Source organism: Zalophus californianus, chromosome 8, assembly GCF_009762305.2.
Source record: "Zalophus californianus isolate mZalCal1 chromosome 8, mZalCal1.pri.v2, whole genome shotgun sequence".
Lineage (NCBI taxonomy): Eukaryota > Metazoa > Chordata > Mammalia > Carnivora > Otariidae > Zalophus > Zalophus californianus.
This window is the reverse complement of record NC_045602.1, coordinates 31,638,791-31,657,840: the sequence shown is the minus strand read 5'-3', so window position 1 is coordinate 31,657,840 and position 19,050 is coordinate 31,638,791. Positions and strand designations below refer to the sequence as shown.

General features: G+C 35.6%; 1 protein-coding gene across 3 annotated transcripts in view; it reads left to right on the top strand.

Annotated features, from left to right (window-relative positions):
* Window positions 1–18,508, top strand: part of ATL2 (atlastin GTPase 2) — a 57,992-nt gene extending 39,484 nt beyond the window's left edge. Inside the window, exons 3-14 of one of the 3 annotated variants that reach the window (XM_027621637.1) lie at window positions 1,524–1,658; window positions 1,926–2,030; window positions 5,731–5,781; window positions 6,084–6,140; window positions 7,611–7,703; window positions 9,763–9,901; window positions 10,687–10,814; window positions 11,721–11,777; window positions 13,374–13,445; window positions 14,112–14,543; window positions 16,087–16,101; window positions 16,199–16,682. In XM_027621637.1, the coding sequence (XP_027477438.1) occupies window positions 1,524–1,658; window positions 1,926–2,030; window positions 5,731–5,781; window positions 6,084–6,140; window positions 7,611–7,703; window positions 9,763–9,901; window positions 10,687–10,814; window positions 11,721–11,777; window positions 13,374–13,445; window positions 14,112–14,543; window positions 16,087–16,101; window positions 16,199–16,306 (1,392 nt within the window). In that variant the 3' untranslated portion in view covers window positions 16,307–16,682. The other 2 variants (XM_027621639.1, XM_027621638.2) reach the window with 2 other exon arrangements.
* Window positions 18,509–19,050: the final 542 nt, after the last annotated feature.

Below are 19,050 nucleotides of genomic sequence, written 5' to 3'. Positions count from 1 at the left end.
TTATTAACATGTATTACTTGTTTCAGAGTACGTGTCTGTGATTCATCAGTCTTACACAATTCACAGCGCTCACCATAGCACATACCCTCCCCAGTGTCCATCACCCAGCCACCCCATCCCTCCCACCCCCCTCCACTCCAGCAGCCCTCAGTTTGTTTCCTGAGATGAAGAGTCTCTTACGGTTTGTCTCCCCCTCCAGTTTCATCTTGTTTCATTTTTCCCTCTCTTCCCGTATGATCTTCTGTCCTGTTTCTCAAATTCCTCATACCAGTGAGATCCAGTGATAATTGTCTTTCTCTGATTGACTTATTTCGCTTAGCATAATACCCTCTAGTTCCATCCACGTCGTTGCAAATGGCATGGTTTCATTTTTTTGACGGCTGCATAATGTTCTATTATAGATATATACACATCTTTATCCATTCATCTGTTGATGGACATCTAGGTTCTTTCCATAGTTTGGCTATTGTAGACATTGCTGCTATAAACATTGGGGTGCACATGCTCCTTCGGTTCACTATGTTTGTATCTTTGGGGTAAATACCCAGTAGTGTAATTGCTGGGTCGTAGGGTAGCTCTATTTTCAACTTTTTGAGGAACCCCCATACTGTTTTCCAGAGTGGCTGCACCAGCTTGCATTCCCACTGGCCCTGTGGTTTTAGTTAGAACATTTTATTACGGAAATTTTAACTTACCCAAAGATAGGATAGTATGATGAACCCCAATATATGTATCAACATTTTGTTGGTTTTGTTTCATCTGTATACCTCCCTGCCCTTTTATTTTTTGCTGGAATATTTTAAAGCATATGCCAGGTATATTTTTTCACCGTAAATACTTGAGTATTTAACAGTTAAGAACTCTGTTATTGTTAGTATTACCCACAATACTGTTAATCACACCAAGCAATCATTTTTACTGTGATTTAGTACGGCCTAGTAAAATACCATGTCTGGGTTCAGATTTCCCTTTTGATTTTGAAAAAAAGCCTTTTTTTTTTTTTTTTAACCAATTGGATTGTTTGAATCAGGTTCCAAGCAAGTGTTGTGGTTATTTTTAAACTTGATATTTTTTAAAGAGAAAATTAAGGCAGTGTGAAAACATTTTAGTATAAGCTATTCTAAGAGAGCAGTGCTCTTCTGACAGCCATTCTTTCTGGAACTTTGTTTTGCTTATCTGTACGAGGAGATGTCACAATAGCTGGTATCTACTTTTTAGGATTTTTAAACATAGGAAATCTTCAAAATGGGAAAGTGGGTATGACCTCACCTATCTAGAAGCCGAAAGAGTGAAGATGTGAGATTTGAGAAGGTTCAGTTTGTAAGGGACTACAACTCTAAGACAAAGCACCTCAGATGGGACTTGGGATTGCTTTTTTAACTATTTGTGTAATGTTACCATGTATTTTATCTTGCTGGACTTAACCTGCCTCACCTGTAAAATAAAGAATGGGTGATTTCTTACACTTCTCCTTAGTTCTTAATTTTTGTGTTTTATTTTACATTTATGCTTGACTTTGACAGGATTCCCAAAGTTGGATTGGTGGAAACAATGAACCGTTGACTGGCTTTACATGGCGAGGTGGTTGTGAAAGAGAAACAACAGGCATACAAGTCTGGAATGAAGTATTTGTGATTGACAGACCTAATGGAACAAAAGTAAAATTCTGTTTATACTTTCTTATTGTTTTTTTTCTTCCATATTCTTTTTTGAGCTGTTTCCTGGTATTAAAGAGCAAAACAGCACAGAACTATTAATGTCTGATAACTTCAACATATATGGATTATTATGTCAAAATGTGTGAGATATTTAGCTTAGAGTACTTTTCTTAATTACTGATTTTGACATTTATCATTTTAAATTTGGTTTTAATAGTCACTATTGGTGAATATTTTACTTAGTATTTTAAACTTTTAAACTCCTAGGTGGCTGTGCTGCTAATGGATACCCAGGGTGCCTTCGATAGCCAGTCAACTATCAAAGACTGTGCAACGGTGTTTGCTCTGAGCACCATGACTAGCTCTGTCCAGGTGAGACATGAAATGCTGTGGTATGATCAGTTCAGATAATCCTAATACCTTTGCCCTTTCTTAAAATGCTTTTTGAAAACAAAACAGGTAACATAGGGTAAAGGGAGGGGAGGGAAGCAAACTGAACTGTAAGACTCAACCATAGAAAACAAACTGAGGGTTGCTGGAGGGGAGGGGGTGGGGGATGGGCTAAATAGGTGATGGAGATTAAGGAGGGCTCTTGTTGAGCGCTGGGTGTTACGTATAAATGATGAATCACTAAATTCTCTTGAAATCAATATTATGCTATATGTTAACTAATTAGAATTTAAATAAAAATTTGAAAAAGAAAAAAGGTGCCTGGGTGGCTCAGTCGTTAAGCGTCTGCCTTCAGCTCCGGTCATGATCCCAGGGTCCTGGGATCCAGCCCCGCATCCGACTCCCTGCTCAGCGGGAAGCCTGGTTCTCCCTCTCCCACTCCCCCTTCTTCTGTTCCCTCTCTCGCTGTGTCTCTCTCTGTCAAATAAATAAAATCTTTAAAAAAAAAAAAAAAGATCCACATTGAAAACAAAAGTCTTTTGATTCTTATTGGTCATTTATATTTCCATGCTTTTCTGATTCACAATATGAAATTTCATACTTTAGTAATAAATCAATAGCCATCCCTTTGGTTCTTCATCATAGCACCTATACTTTTTTTTTTTTTTTTTAAGGTTTGTTCATTTATTTGAGAGTGAGAGAGAAAGCATATGAAAGCGGGGAGGGGCAGAGGGAGAGACAGAATCTCAAGCAGACTGCGCTGAGCACAGAGCCTAACATGGGGCTTGATCTCATAACCCCAAGATCCATGACCCGAGCTGACGTGAAGAGTTGGAGGCTTAACTCACTGAACCACCTAAGCACCCCTGTGCTTTTTTTTTTTTTTTTAAAGATATTCCATGTCATCTTTAATTGAATTCAGTCATATGGTTCCCAGATATATTAAGGTGTGAGTAGGTCTTTTATGTTTTGGTTAAACCAATAAAGAAAAATTAAACTTAGTTTTTAAAGTAATTAAACTTAGTTTTCTACTTGATATGTATGACAACTAGTACTTGATTATTGGAACTAATGGTGGTAGAGATGGAAGAATTCATATTTAACTTAGGAAATGTATGTGCTATTTCTGTAATACACTAAGGACTTAAAGGAAGTGTTTAATTTAGTAAAATCCCTTCTGTTTTTCACTTAACTTTGTACTCTAATTGTGTTTGGTATTATATCAAGTTCTAGTCATTTCAAGCTAGTTCATTTCTTTTCTGTATAATTTAGGCTGATAGACTGAATTAAACCACCACATGTCATTTTGTATCCCTTTCTTTTTCCTGAGATCATCTGTGGTTGATACTTTTCTGGCTAAAGAATTTATTATGTTGGTTAGCGCTAGCTGATGATGATGTACCCAGAAGTATATATGTGAATAGTAGAAGTATGTGCTCCTCCTGAGATGATGTTTCTTATTGATAGTAGATCATAGGTGATAACTGTCACAGTGTCTTGGAGTTTTTGTATAGCTTTCTGGTAATACCTGGAACATACGTCCAGTCTCGATATAAGTTCCATTTCCTTCCTTCCTCAATTTGAAGTATCTAGCTGTCAGAATGGAAAGGAACTTGGGATATTATTATGAGATAAAAAAGTATTTTTCAGCTTGGCTTTTGTTTTTTGTAGGGCTGGGGAGCTCTGGTACTACCAATTAAGTGATGCTTTGGGGACCCTTCCAGTATCTTCTCTCCATTTCGTTTTACCTTTTTCCTCTGATCTTGCAAGGTGGCACTACTGCCATTCCCTTGAGGCAAGCAGAAGCCAGTCATTGTGTGCTTCAGATAAGGTGCCTCTGTGCCTTGCCTTAAATTATAATGAGCGAATTCTCTGTCCTGAAATTTGTACCTTGGTGTTCTCTTGTTTATTTATTCAGCTTTATGATAGTATGGGAGACCTGGTTTTGGACAACCACTTAAAGCCACTCTGCCACTTTCTTAATCTGTAAAATGAGGATTTTACCCATCTTACATGTGGTGGTTGTGGGGAGGCAGAAATAAGATCTAAATGAGATAATGCATAAGAAAATACTTTGTAAACTATAAATAATGAAGGTGAAAATTATTTTCATTATTGTTTTTTTCCTTATCTTTGAGGCTAGATTTCTCTTCCTTACATACATTATCTGGTTGACAGATCAATGACAAGTCCCCTTGTCATTTATTCTTTCAACAAATAATTGTTGAACATCTATTAAGTAAAATGCAGTATGCTAAATACTAATGATCTAAGATAAACGAATCTTGTCTTTGCCATTTGCAACCTGGCCCTGACAGTGAAAGTATCTCGACCTGTTTTCTAAAAGCCAAGGCCCCTATGGGTAAGAATAGGTTGGTCATGCTTTCAGATTTTAAGTTTAGCTCTAGTATAATTTACCTCAGTCATTAATTACTTCTTAAGTACCATGTTTAGAAATAGTCAGCTGAGAATGTCATTTTAGGTTTGCTGTCCTATTTTGGCTGTTTATATTCTTGACCTCCAAGTGATTCAGCTAGATTATCACTTATTTGCCATTAGAACAAATTGTTCTGTCTTTGGAATAACCCTGTTTTCTTAGACATAAGTTATTTCTCAGCAGAGGTGACATCTGTGCACACCCACTTAGCCATGAGGCCGCCTATGTCATTTTTTAACCTGACTCGGAAGGATTGGGCCTCTTTTGCAATTCCAGTCTTCTCTGGTTTCCCTTCCTTGACAGCACGTAGACCATCAGCTCTGGGCTCTGTGCCCTGGAAAGCCTCCAGAAACATTCTAGAAAGGGCAAGAGTGCCACCTACTGTTACTTTTTTCAGCTATCATAGGCTGGTAAAATTTTCATTTGAAGTTATTAAGACAGATGGTTTATTTAAAGTAGAAAAAAGCCATGTAGACTTGATGGTACTCAAGGCAGCCACCAAATAACTATAAACTACACACACACACACACACACACACACACACACACACACACACACACACACACACACACTACTCAAGGCAGCCACCAAATAACTATAAACTATACCTTTCTATCCATCCACACACACACACACACACACACACACTACTCAAGGCAGCCACCAAATAACTATAAACTATACCTTTCTATCCATCTACACACACACACACACACACACACACACACACACACACACACACACACACACACACACACACACACACACACACACACACACTCTACTCTAAACCTTTCTATCCATCCAAACACACACACACTCTGTACCAGGGAGGAATATTATCTTTGCAGAACTATGCCCCTCACATTTATTGACTTAGAAAAATAATTGTGGAAACAGTCTTCACTCTGTTAAAAATAAATGATCATGTCATAACATTAAAAAAACTTTGAAAAGGAGAAAAAAAACCTTTTTACATAATATACCTTTTAAAAATGTCTGCTACTTTCTAGACCGCTTATGTATGTATTCATGATTTTTACGTAATTTACCACCACTTTTTCCCCCTTAATGTTTTATCCTGTTAGGAAGAAAGAGAAAATCCTTTTCATGTGCCACTGGTTAAGCTAATGACTAAGTGATTCATTTGTGCTGACATATAAAATAATCTTCATTTCTACAAGTAAAGTTATATACAGGTGGGTATTAAAAAAATGAATAAAAACATAATTTTGTTTTAACAGGTATATAATCTGTCTCAGAATATTCAAGAAGATGATCTTCAACACTTGCAAGTATGTATTTCTCAAAGAATATGTGTCAAAGAATGGAAAATATAATTCTAACTTAATTGTGACTTTCCATCTAGAAGCCTATTACAGTGTAAGAAAATTCAGTATTATACAGTTTTAAACTGATACATAACTTCTTAACGAGAAGAAGTTTTAAGGTATACCCAGTCTGTTAGAAAATTAAATGCTTGACTTTCAAATGAGTTTAAAGGCTCTGATGTCTATCTCGTCTGACATAGAATGGCTTTACAGTGTCTTCTTTGAATCTCTTTGGGGGCATTAATTTAAATAACTTGCTTTAATAGTTATTTACAGAGTACGGCAGACTTGCAATGGAAGAAATCTACCAGAAACCATTTCAGGTAAATAAGTATTCTGTCATTTTTAAAAACTCATGTATAAAAAGCCATCAAGCCACCTTAATCTTTTAAGTTTGAAGGTAAGAGGATATTACAACAAACTCATTTTTAGCAACAGATTCAGTGGAGTTGAAACTTAGGTCATTACCACCTTAATAGTAGGCTAACAGTAGGAAAGAGAACAGATGATGCAGTTAGATTGCTAATACTTAGATTGAGAGGTTAATATTTCTCTTAATTAGATGTTATTTCCTAGACTTGAGACAGTCATGTAAATTTCTTTTGTACATAGGAAACTATTACAAAATATTAGGTTTTTTTTTTTTTGTGGTATATTACAAGTTGAGGTTAGTCCTGTTATTCTTTGTTTGGTTTCATACAGAAAAGTTTCACAATTTATTACATCTCTCCTCTCCTTCTACCCCCTCAATCCCCATATGTTTTTTATTCCTTTTAAATGCCAGGTACAGAATATTAAGTCAGAAATAAACCTGGGTGGAGTTATGTGAGAAGCATATGCTCTGCTTGCTTCTGTGGAGTCCTGTTGTGACAGAGATTTAAATTAAAAAAAAAAAAAACAAAGCTAATTTCAGATAGTTTCTTTTTTAAAGTAAGGGTAATTTATAAGTTGGCATTATAAGTTGACCATTTAGTCAGATGTGTTGCAGTAGGTGAGAATGACTCCACCCTGTTCGCTCATCAATATGTCCAGTCCTTTCTTTCTGTGTGACAGCATTGCTAGTGATTCTTAGTATGGGTGGGTTTACATTGATTGTCTCAGACTTATGTGGCTCAAGTGATCACTTTTATGCGATATCAGGCAGGTTATGGCTTTATTTTGTATATATGGTTGAAATATACTCTGTTTGGCCTACATCAGTTTTTCTGAACTGGGTTAATTTTGTCACTTGGGACATTTGCAAGTGTCTGGAGACATTTTTGTTGTCACAGTTTTGGAGGGAGGTTAATGCTGCTGGTGTAGTGCATGGAGGCCAGAAATGCTGTTCATCCAGCCATGCACAACTAAGAATTGTCTGGTTCAAAATATCAGTAAGGCTGAGATTGAGAAACCTAAGCATATATAAATTAAAAATTCAGTGAAGAGAATCAGTTGGTATAGAATTAGATTAGTTGGTCTTTTAGCTATACAACCTTGACTTAAAATTATGATCTATATGCCCTGATATGCCTTTTGTTCATTTTTTTAAGACCCTGTATTATTGCCTGTGGTGACTCTTTCTTCATATACCGTGAAGTTCTCAAACGGAAGCAATTGCTTGGTGTAGGGGCTGGGAGTGTTGTACCCTTAAGTAGGATCTTGCTAAAACTATGAGCAGTATTGACCATTTGTTACTATAACTTTTGATAAGGATTGTTTAAGGGAGTGCATGATTGTTAAATTGTTAAAGTAGTGATTTTTTTTTTTTAAATAAAACTTTGTAAGAAATGATTTCTACTTTTTTCTGTCTGTAGACATTAATGTTTTTAATTCGGGATTGGAGTTATCCTTATGAACATTCATATGGTTTGGAAGGTGGAAAACAATTCCTTGAAAAGAGATTGCAGGTAAGCCCCATTTCCTAGTGAGGAGAGCATAAGCACCAAGCCAGATGAAGGAGCGGGCTGTCTGGACTGCTGCTTACTTTTCCAGTCTCTTAAGTGTCGCCACCATAAATTGCACATCCCAAGTTAGCCCAGGTTCTCCATACAGAATTGATGAAAAGTAAATTGGTTGTATTCTTGCCAAAGAGGCCAGTGCCCTTGAATAGAAATTAAGGAACAAGTATTTCTCTTTAGAAGCAACTATAAATCAAATTCAAAGGATGAAAGTTCGAAGGAGACTAACTTTTTTGATCTACTTGCATGTGTGTCTCTTTCTGGCCAACTGACCTTTCGAACATTTGGGACAGACTGGATAATATAATGTACATACATTGAACACAGATGATGTGAGACCCTCTCTCCAAAGAATACTGTCTCCTAGAGTGACAGCATACAGAGATAGAAAAGGGATCTTAAACATCATCTAACTCAGCTTTCTTTTTAAAATATATAATGTAACTGAACCCAGAAAAGTGACTTGCCTTTGGTCTCTTAACTGTTGGTAACTGGGACTAGGCCCCAAATATCCAGATTCCTGGCCCATGCAACATGCGACGCTAAAGCATTCCTAGAAAATAACCTCACCATGATCCTTTGTTCCTAAACGTACCCTCCCATGGAAGTACTTGGGGAAACCCTCAGGTCAGATACACCCATCTACTCTCATACATAAAAGTTATGTGAAAATCCCTTAATTCATAAGTAGTAGGGTCCTCTCTTTTGGTTAATAAAATTTTGCCTATAGGATGATACATGTAGTTTTTCAACCACATTCAAAAACTTGGGGTATAATTTTCCTATTACTAAAAGAAGATTAAAACCAATTCCTCATTCTTGGATATTTGAAAGGCATTTCCAGACCCTATTGTCAGAGATAATTGCAGTCATCAGAGTTTTCTCTGTTTTTTTCCGAAAAAATGAACACAAAGCATATCAGGCATACTAACTAAACTCAGAATTATGTACTTCAAAGACAAGATTTTTATCTTACTAAAGTGATACAGGAAAGTGCTGAAGTCATTAAGTGTGCAGCTTGATGAATTTATACAAATGAACATAGCCATGTAATAGCACCCAGAAGCACCCAACCTCCATCCGCTACCCCCTAAACCCTCCACTACTCTCCTGATGTCTAACAGGCCTTGTGTGTACTTTTTATGAAAGGAATCACATACAACATGTGTTCTTTTGTGTCTAGCTTCTTGCTCAGTATTATGTTTCTGAGATACTGTTACATGTAGTTTAATTCATTTATTCTCATTGCTATGCAGTATTCCATTGTATGAATAGACAACAGTTTCTTCATTCTATTCTTGATGGAGATTTAGGTAGTTTCCAGGTTTTGTTGATTATAAATGGTGCATGTTTTTTTAAAAATGGTGTTTGAGAAGAGTCTTTGAGAGCGTATGTAAGTTATACTGGGATAAGCGTATGTGAGTTATACTGGGATAAGTAGTTATTAAAAAAAATCTAAGTTTAAGATTTTCTTCCAGAAAATAGTCTCTCTCCCCAAAACACTGATAACTAGCATAAATCATAAATAATTATTTGGGTTAAGTACTGAAATCGCAACAAGTTTCAAAAGTCCTTTGGACTGCACTGGCGATTTTTCAGTTTAGCTGTTATTTTGCTCAGGGGCTGACCTTTTTATTTGTAAGCAAATTAGTACTTTGTTTTTCTCTTTGCCGTTATAAGTACTTGAAAGGCAATTTCTTTATTTACTGGTTTGTAAACCACAGCCACTACTTGTTAGTCTGGTGTGGGATATTATGAGTAATTATTATTTGTATTTTTTCATTTGTTGGCAGCTAACATGGGAAAAAACATCTTTTCTAGTTCTAACACAAAGTGGGGTCTTACCAAAGTGGTCAGAAATGGGTCTTTAGTAAAATTTGTTGTTGTCAGAAACCCATCTGGAGTAGCATCTGAGTTAAGTGTGCACACTTGTGAGTATGGGTGTATATTTTCTTTAAAACTTTTTTTTTCCTGTTTGCACCTTCACCCTGTCTCCTTCTACCCTCAGGTAAAACAAAATCAACATGAAGAGCTACAGAATGTAAGGAAGCACATTCACAATTGTTTCTCAAATCTTGGTTGCTTCCTTTTGCCACATCCTGGTCTTAAAGTTGCAACTAATCCTAGTTTTGATGGGAGATTGAAAGGTGGGAATTCCCATTCTTGCTAAAATCAGAACTTACTTTTTAGAGGCTGAGAGTTTAAAAAAAAATACATGGTTCCTTAAATTTTCTGTCTTATACTGGAAGACATTTTGATGCATTGGTTAATGAGGTGATTTTAATGCTCTGTGTGGTCTGTCTAGCTTTCCATTGGTTTGTCCTTGACTATCTAGTGTATGGATTAGCATATTTTATTATGTGGTCTATTGCTCAGCTCCGGTGTCCTATAAATTCCGAAGGCTGAGAACATTTCAGTATTTCATCTGTTTGCAGTCTTTAAAATGTTTTACCAATATATCATATTCATGTAATCAGATTTAAGTTTCTGTTTTAGGGATGATAAAAATTTTTGAGTATATTTTAGGATTGGATTGGAGCATGATGGCAAAAGGCTGGAGGAATAATGAAAGTTTTACAGTATAGCTCGAAAAATAAAATCTAGTATTAAAATTTAGTACAATTTCATGAATTGTTTGCCTTTTGAAAAGGATATGGAATTTATTTCGGTAGTCCACAACTTACTTATTATTTGAGCTTAAAGAATTATTGGGGGATGAGGGAAATGGAGTAGCAGAGTAAGGGGAGAGTGTATTTTTTTCTAGGAGATACGATGTGTTTGGATCAGTTCTTTTAAATTAATCTACTTAAGTAATAGACACTGTATATTGTTGTTTCATGAAACAGAATTTTATGAATGCGGACCAGTGGGGACTCCTTTAATCTTTCTTTTTTTGACTAAGATGTTGCCTTTTATCTCATTGGTCCGTTAGATATTGATGAAGACTTTAAACGAGAGCTTCGAAACCTGGTTCCTTTGCTGCTTGCACCTGAGAATTTGGTAGAAAAAGAGATAAGTGGATCTAAAGTCACTTGTAGAGATCTTGTAGAATACTTTAAGGTAGGAAAACTGCCACATTAAATGACTTTTGTCTCAGAAATATAGCTGACTTAAAACTCATATGTATGTTCATATGTATGTTTATAAAGCAGAAAAGTGAAATTTATAGTTTTTGTTTTGAATTGGCTAGATCAATTTTTAAGGATATTTAAAATAGTAGTAGACAACTCGTATCTCTTAGACAGTGATTTTGCTTGTTTATGGAGTTACCTACTTTTTCTCCAGCTCTGATACAGAGAGGAGACCATTCAACATAATTGTCATACCACTCTCACTTGTGAATGATGATAGATATTGGGAGTGCAGTTCTGCATCTTGAGTTCTCATAAAAGCCTTCTCTCTGAGTTCTTGAGGACTTGATAAGAGCTTGATGGTCATTTTCATATTTTTGTTTAGTTACGAATTTAGAGGCAGTAAAAAGTTGAGATGAACAGTTCCTATATGAACTAATTAATCCTTCTTACTCTTAAAGCATAAATTAGGTAATTTTTTTTCTTGAACTGAAATATAATTTAACTTGGTCAAAGTGAAATACTGAGTAAAAATGTTTTCTAACATTTAAAACAATGGCAGGAGGGGAGAATTAGGGATTTCTTTTCATTGTATATAACTTTTAAATATGAGATAACTTGTATGTAAGTTATAATTAGAAACATTAGGGTATAATTTAGCAAGTTTTTTTTTGCAACGTGTGTTTTTAATAAAGTTGAGAATAGGGTTAACTTTTTGGATATGAGAGTGTATGATTTTTAAGCCTTCATTTTCCTTTTATTTATTTTTTTCAATTTTTTTATTTAGAATTTTTTTTGAGACTTTTAAAAGTATGAATTATTTTTATATTTAATGGTTTTTCTTCTGTAGAGCCAAGTTGTTTAACCTGCCAGTATAATGTCTTTTTATTTTTAGGCTTACATTAAAATTTATCAAGGAGAGGAACTTCCACATCCAAAGTCCATGCTTCAGGTAGTGTGTGTGTTATACATATATTTACTTATGAAGGAGAAAAGTCTTTGGTTTAGAGATAAATGCTAGAAATGGAATCATACTTCTTTGCATGCAAATAAATTTCAAATACTTAAGGCAGTACACGTCTTGGGCCCTGAAGTTTTTATATGATTGCAGACCTTGCACACACATAGGCCATCAGAAATTAGAGTTTTCAGTACCTTCTCTTTAGTTGCTGGAAAAGTGTAGAAAAATTTCTTTTGCAGGAGATGGCTTAAAATGGGCCTGTCTAAACCAAATTTCTTCTGTACTCTGAGTCTTTGACAGTGAATGTTTGAAATAAGGCTTATTTTTCCTCTTGATATTAAGGATTTAGAGCTGCTTCTAGTGCATATAGGTTTTTTCCTTTTTTTTTTTTTTTCAAAAGGTGTCTTTTGGGGGCTCCTGGGTGTCTCAGTAGGTTAAGCCTCTGCCTTTGGCTCAGGTTGTGATCCTTGGGTCCTGGGATCGAGCCCCACGTGGGCTCCCTGCTTAGTGGGGAGCCTGCTTCTCCCTCTACTGCTCCCCCTGCTTGTTTGCTCGCTCTTTCTCTCTCTCTGTCAAATAAATAAATAAAATCTTGGGGGGGAAAAAGTGTTCTTTTGGGACAGTGTTATTTTAACCTAGTTCATTTTTTTTTTTTTAAGATTGTATTTATTGATAGAGGGAGATCATGACCTGAGCCAAAGGCAGACATTTAACTGACTGAGCCACCCAGGTGCCCCAACCTAGTTCATTTTTTTAAAAAAAGATAAAACAGTTTAATTAAGAAATGACGAATAATTAATGTTACATTCATGTCAATCTGTTCTTAGTAAATTTTATGTCATTGCATTCATACTGTCAATTTTTCACTCAAATTTGTTTAATTTTTTTCAGATACATATCTAGTTCATATTTTTAAAGATTTGCTATTTTGGGCAGTTTCTCAGTTTCATAGTAGATTAAACAGTATTTTCTTCTAAAACTCCTGCAGTAAGCAGTTCTGTGGATTTAAAGTCTCTTGTGTAATACTGATGTGAGAGATCAAGCATATCTGTAATTCTTGGTTCTGTACATCTGGAGGCTTGACAAGTTTAGGGTTGTGTCTTATTTCTCTGTTATTTACTGAGCATGTGTGGTTTGTACAAACTCTTTTTTTTTTTAAAGACTTATTCTAGAGAGAGAGAGAGAGAGAGAGAGCACAAGCGGGAGGGGCAGGGAGGGAGAGGGAGAGAGAATATCAGACACTGCGCTGAGCACAGAGCCTAACACGGGGCTCGATCTCATGACCCTGACTGAGATCATGATCTGAGCCGAAACCAAGAGTCAGACACCTAACCGACTGAGCCACCCAGACACCCCTACACCCATTTTAATAAACCTACGCGAAACAAAATTAGGCAGTCTTATTAGAAGCAATTATTTTATCTTTTACAGTGGTGTTTCCTTCCATTGGAAAGGAAAACTGGAAGTTGATAATGTTTTCTCTGGTTCATTTTCAGGCTGTTCACTGTATATAATTTATTGTGTTAATCAGAATTTATAGAGCCACTGAGTATCTTTTGCATAAAATTGGCACATTTTATTTTTTAGGCAACAGCTGAAGCTAATAATCTTGCTGCAGTAGCAGGAGCAAGAGAGATCTATTGCAAAAGTATGGAGCAGGTTTGTAACCAACATTTAAATTTGACGCTAGTTAGAGTGAGAGAGAGGATTTTTACATTTAAAATAATTGAACTAATTTTGCGCTCCTTATGCATTGTCAGGTTACATCATTCCCTGATTCCCTTTTATCATCTCTGCTGGGAATAAACTAAGAAAATAATTCACATGGTTAGAGTGCAGGATACAGGTGGCAGGTTATTACACAAATCGTATTAAAATAGTTTGACCCGTGATTCAGAGTGCTCTTATTAGTAGCTTCTGATGTAATACTAGTTTAAGGCCAATAGCAACTTACGTGCTAACCTTGCTAACTCGAACATTAAAGTACCTTTTTTCTGTGTTCTCTTTTACCCACTTTCTGCCAGCAGTCTTTTTGTATTCTAATGGTGTGTTGGTGGGTCAAGTGAAGTCAGGTACAGATTGCAGTGTAATTGTTCTTGTCTTTACTGGTATTAGTCATACTTGGAAGATTTATTTTGCCTGAGTCAGTTAAACATATAAGAAATAAGTTATGATTATGTGTGAGGTATTATGAACAAGTTTAAAACTCAACTGTGTAGGTGGCTTGGCTTTTTGAGATTAAAAACTGTGAGCAGGGAGCTGCTTCTTTCTAGTGTGAATTATTTCTAGCCTGTAATGTGTCCTTCTATAATCCTGTCTGGACAGGTATGTGGTGGGGACAAGCCTTACATTGCACCTTCAGATCTGGAGCGAAAACACCTGGATCTCAAGGAAGTGGCGATTAAACAGTTTCGTTCAGTAAAAAAAATGGGTGGAGATGAATTCTGCCATCGTTATCAGGACCAGCTTGAAGCTGAAATTGAAGAAACCTATGCAAATTTTATAAAGCACAATGATGGCAAAAATATCTTCTATGCTGCTCGTACTCCTGCCACACTGTTTGCAGTCATGTTTGCTATGTATATAATCTCAGGACTGACTGGCTTCATTGGCCTAAACTCTATAGCCGTCTTGTGTAACCTTATCATGGGGTTAGCACTGACATCTCTTTGTACTTGGGCATATGTAAAATACTCTGGGGAGTTCAGAGAAATTGGAACAATGATTGATCAGATTGCTGAAACACTATGGGAACAGGTTGGTATCTATCTTTTGGTTTTTCAGTGACTAATTTCATCCCTGTGACACTTCCCTACCCTTCTCCTGCAGTATTTGCAGACACCTACTTTTCCTTTATATGAGGAATGTCAAAGGATGTTTTCTGTTTTGTTTGGTTGTATAATCTGAATATCAATTATGAACCAGAGAATTTTTTTTCTTAATTATGAACCAGAGCATTTTTTTCTTAAAGTCGTAATTATAGTGTGCTTTGATGGGCTGAAATCTGTAATATCCTTTCGATAGATTCTTAGTCATAGGCCTGATGATGCCAGACCATGGGCAGGGCCAGAGTCTCTAAGGATTTTTTTCTTAGGGGAAAGAAAATATAGTCAGTGTAAGGAAAAGAAATTTGGAAGTGCAGTGCTTTAGGAAAGCAAAAGAAGTTGCGTAGTAATACTGGCAAAAAGCAATGCGTGCTTAATATTTGAGGAAAAATATTGGATGGCATTCAGGTCTTTGTTGCCTTCCGTGAAGATAGTGGTGATTTACTGATGCACAACAAGGAACGACCCTGTAGGGATTTCTTGCACCAAAGGAATTTTGTTTGACCTCTGTACTATGGAAACACTAATGAACAAAGCAAAGTGCTACAAAGAGAACCAGCTTCACTTAATCATAATCATTTACCTCAACCAGAATTCAAATCATAATCTTTTACCTCAAACCAGAATTCAAGAGTCGGGCCTGACAATCTTCTAAGGAAAACCATGTTGTATATTGGCCAACTGTGTGCTGGAATTGCCTGTGTTCAGAAAATTCCATTTAAGGATGCTGTCATTAAAATGATCATCGTGAAATACTTGAGCATCATGTCGAGGATCAGAATGAAAGCGGCAGATATTGATGGACAGTATAATAGGCATTTTCAGATATCTTTTCTGGGCTGATGGAAGTGTTGGGCTTATTTGAAGATCTAGGATATGCAGGTTCATGTTGATTTTGGCTTTAAATTTAAAGACTGAAGAAGTGAATCGTTTTTTGAGGAAGGTTGATTGGGTATTGACTTTTCTTGTAATAATGTCATTATTATTTTATAAAGTGACCGACTATATTAATTTGGATTTTGTATTTATTCTTCAGAGAAATGCTCGATTTATTTGGATCTGATTTGGAAGCTTGTGTTTGGATATTTGTTAAATTTAACTCTTTATCTCAAAAAAATCTCTCTTCATATTCCTTTGATATCTTCTAATAGAGGATGGACAAAAAGCTATCAACGATCTCACTTTTAAAAAAAAATTATCTACTTTAAAATTTTGGACCATTACTAATTTTCTGCAGCATGAATTTTAATCATTGTACAGTGTCTTACTTTGAAAACCAGTCATTCTCCTATATAGTATTGATTCTAGGACTTTAGAAGTATCATTATTATAAAACAATTAAATGGAAGAATCTAAAGTGTGTAAAATTATTTTCATTGTAGTTAAGGTAAGTTGATCACTAGTCAGAGAAGATCTGTGCTGTGTCAACAAACCTTGCCTAAATTGTCTTGCATTTCTCTTTTCTTTTGCTTCAGAGGAGTCCCAGGAAGGTGAGAAACCCACAAAGTCCCAGATTCTTGTAGTCTTAAACTCTTTAACTTCAAGGCACTCTGAGTCATTGTCCTAACGAATCACTCCATGTTTTAGGTGTTTTCCAAACTGTTTGAAGTTACTAGACGTCGAATGGTCCATCGTGCTCTTTCATCAGCACAGCAACAGAGACTGTCATCCAACAATAACAAGAAGAAAAATTAGACAGTATTTTTAACTTTTTTCTCTATCTGAAGTGTTCCCACTTATACATGTAGGACAATAAGCAGGACCGTCTGGGCCGGTCTGCATAAATGCTGTATACTTAACCAGATTTGATGCTGCATATAGGGTATGGAATTGCACATCCGTCTCCTAGGAATTGTTAATGGTTTGAATAGGACGAAAGTAGTTTATGTTGCATTATCAAGTGTCTAACTGCGTTATTTGTAGCATCATAACTTTCTTTGGGAGAAGCATCTTTTTATTTCCCACATTCCTGGTTATTTTCTTCATTGCTTTGAATTGAATTTTTATATCTATTTTTATATGTAACTCTTTTTTTACCTCATGTTTTTATTTGTTTTGCACATTTCTCATACCACAGGTATTGAAGCCTCTGGGTGATAATTTGATGGAGGAAAACATAAGGCAGTCTGTAACAAACTCTATCAAAGCAGGCCTGACTGACCAGGTGTCTCATCATGCCAGATTAAAGACAGACTGACAGTTCATCTCCTCATGGACTCCACTCTCCATTTTTTTCATGCTTGCTGTACAATGAGAACTCAAATAAAAATAAACCAAAGTTTACAATCAACTGTAGAAGTAGTTTAGTATAACTGGCTTCACAGATGGCTGCCACAGAGTGTGAAAATTGTTTGTTGGTTTTAAACATTCTGTTCTTGGCTCCTAAGACATGGAGATTGGCTGAGGAGCATTAGTTTATCATGGACATTTGTGCCATATTTCTTTTATTTTTTTTTCCTTTTAATCTAATGTTGGTGAAATTTGTCTTGTGTACAAGGATATTTCAGGGAAATATTTTAAGAAGTCTATTTAGAGTCTCTTTAACACCAGTGTCCCATTGAAATTTTAATTTTTAGTGAAGTTATGAATCACTGTATCAAGAATCAGATCAGAATGACAATGAAGCCTTTATTGAGCCACTACATTAAAAGTATATATTGCTTTACTGCCTTCAATACCAGTATTACATAAGTGCATGTATCAGAAATTTCCCAGAAATTACACAACAACTCTTGTAGCTAAGAAAGTGATTCTGAGGTGTACATTTGTCTTGCCTTTTTAAATTTATAAACCTGCCCTAAAAGGAGATGCATATCTGGGAAACTGAACTGTCTTTATGCAGTTTAGCCTTCATGTACATAAAATATGCCATTAATTTTATTGGGGGAGAAATTCCATCCAAAAATGTTGCCTACAGCTATGAGTTAAGAGTGTCTGTACAGTGTGTAGCTTTTATTTTCTAAAATCACAGATAGGGCATGTATATGAATTATAAATATATAAATACGATTTTGTATTAAAAGTTTTGTAGTTTATGGCAAAATCTGGTTCTGTGGTAGGCTAAGTACAGTCCCTGTGAAGGAATGTTTGTGGCTCATGTCAGTGTGTGAATGCATAGACAATTTGAAGTTTTTGATATATTTGTGATATTTATCTTCTTTGAGCACTGCAATCTCACCTCCCCCCCCAAGGGAATTCAATGGGAATGTTTATCGTGACTTTGTCCTCTGTTGCATTTTAAAGTTATTTCCTGTAATTTATTTTCAGTACATAATTAAAAATTTGTTGTATATATAAAATGAAACTTGTGATTCTTTTTTAAGGAATCCCTCAAGTATGTATTCCATTACATAAACCATGTTTGTTTATACTGAAAAGAGCATGAGCAGGAAAACACCCAAGTGAGAGCTCTAAGGTATTGTACCCAAAGCTAAGCTTGTAAAAATTATTTTTCTTTGTCTGTCTCTGTTAGGGAAAACTTGTGATTAGCCTAGGTGTAGCTGGGGATTTGTTAATTTTTCTCCCTCTTTCTCTCGCCTTTTTTTTTTTTGTGGTATATGTAAGGCTAACATTTTTGCAGTATTTTTGTAGCCTTCTTTATAAACACCTATTATTAAAGCACCTAGTTTGGTTTTTAAGTGAAGAAAATTCAGATGTTGAGTTGCATGCCTGAAAGCTCTAAATTTACTTTGGTTGATATAATCTCCTCCCCTCCTCCTTTCAAATCCTGTTTTTATATGGATTATATTGTTTCCATCTGTATTAAATTGCTACCAACTCATCTGTTCTTAAAACATAAACCACTTGAAAAGTCTTTTTATTTCTTCTACCACCCTGTTTTATGAATGCTGTGGACTGTTTTTATGAATGAAAAAATAAAAAGTTTGTTGTATAATAGCAATTCTTCTGCATTTAAAGACACAGAGCTTACCTTTTAAAACAAAACAAAAGAGTTGTGAAATCTAGACCATGGATTTGGTAGTATTTCTTGTTGGAGAATGTGTTTTCCACAAAGAAGGTAAAATTCTATAAAGAATTCCAAGAAAAAAACAATTTGGTTTCAGCTGGAAGATTGTGAAAGTAACAGTTAAGTAAGAAGCAATATTCAAAACTGTTGACTGATCAAACTTTGGTGTTAGTATATTTTCTGTGGTACAATTTTATAGTAACCCATATAATATGGAAGGTTTTTTAAAAGAAATATTAGTGATTTATCTTCCTAATTAAGACACAAATAATTTACTTTTGTGGAAGGGACAATGACGACCCTGCTGAGTCATATATTATATATATATAATTTTTTTTGAGAGTGAGCGAGTGTAGGGGTGGGGTGGGGGTAGAGGTGGAAGGGGAGAGAGAGAGAATCCCAAGCAGGCTTCATGCTCAGTGAGAACAATGTGGAGCTTGATCTCACGACCCCAAGATCATGACCTCAGCCA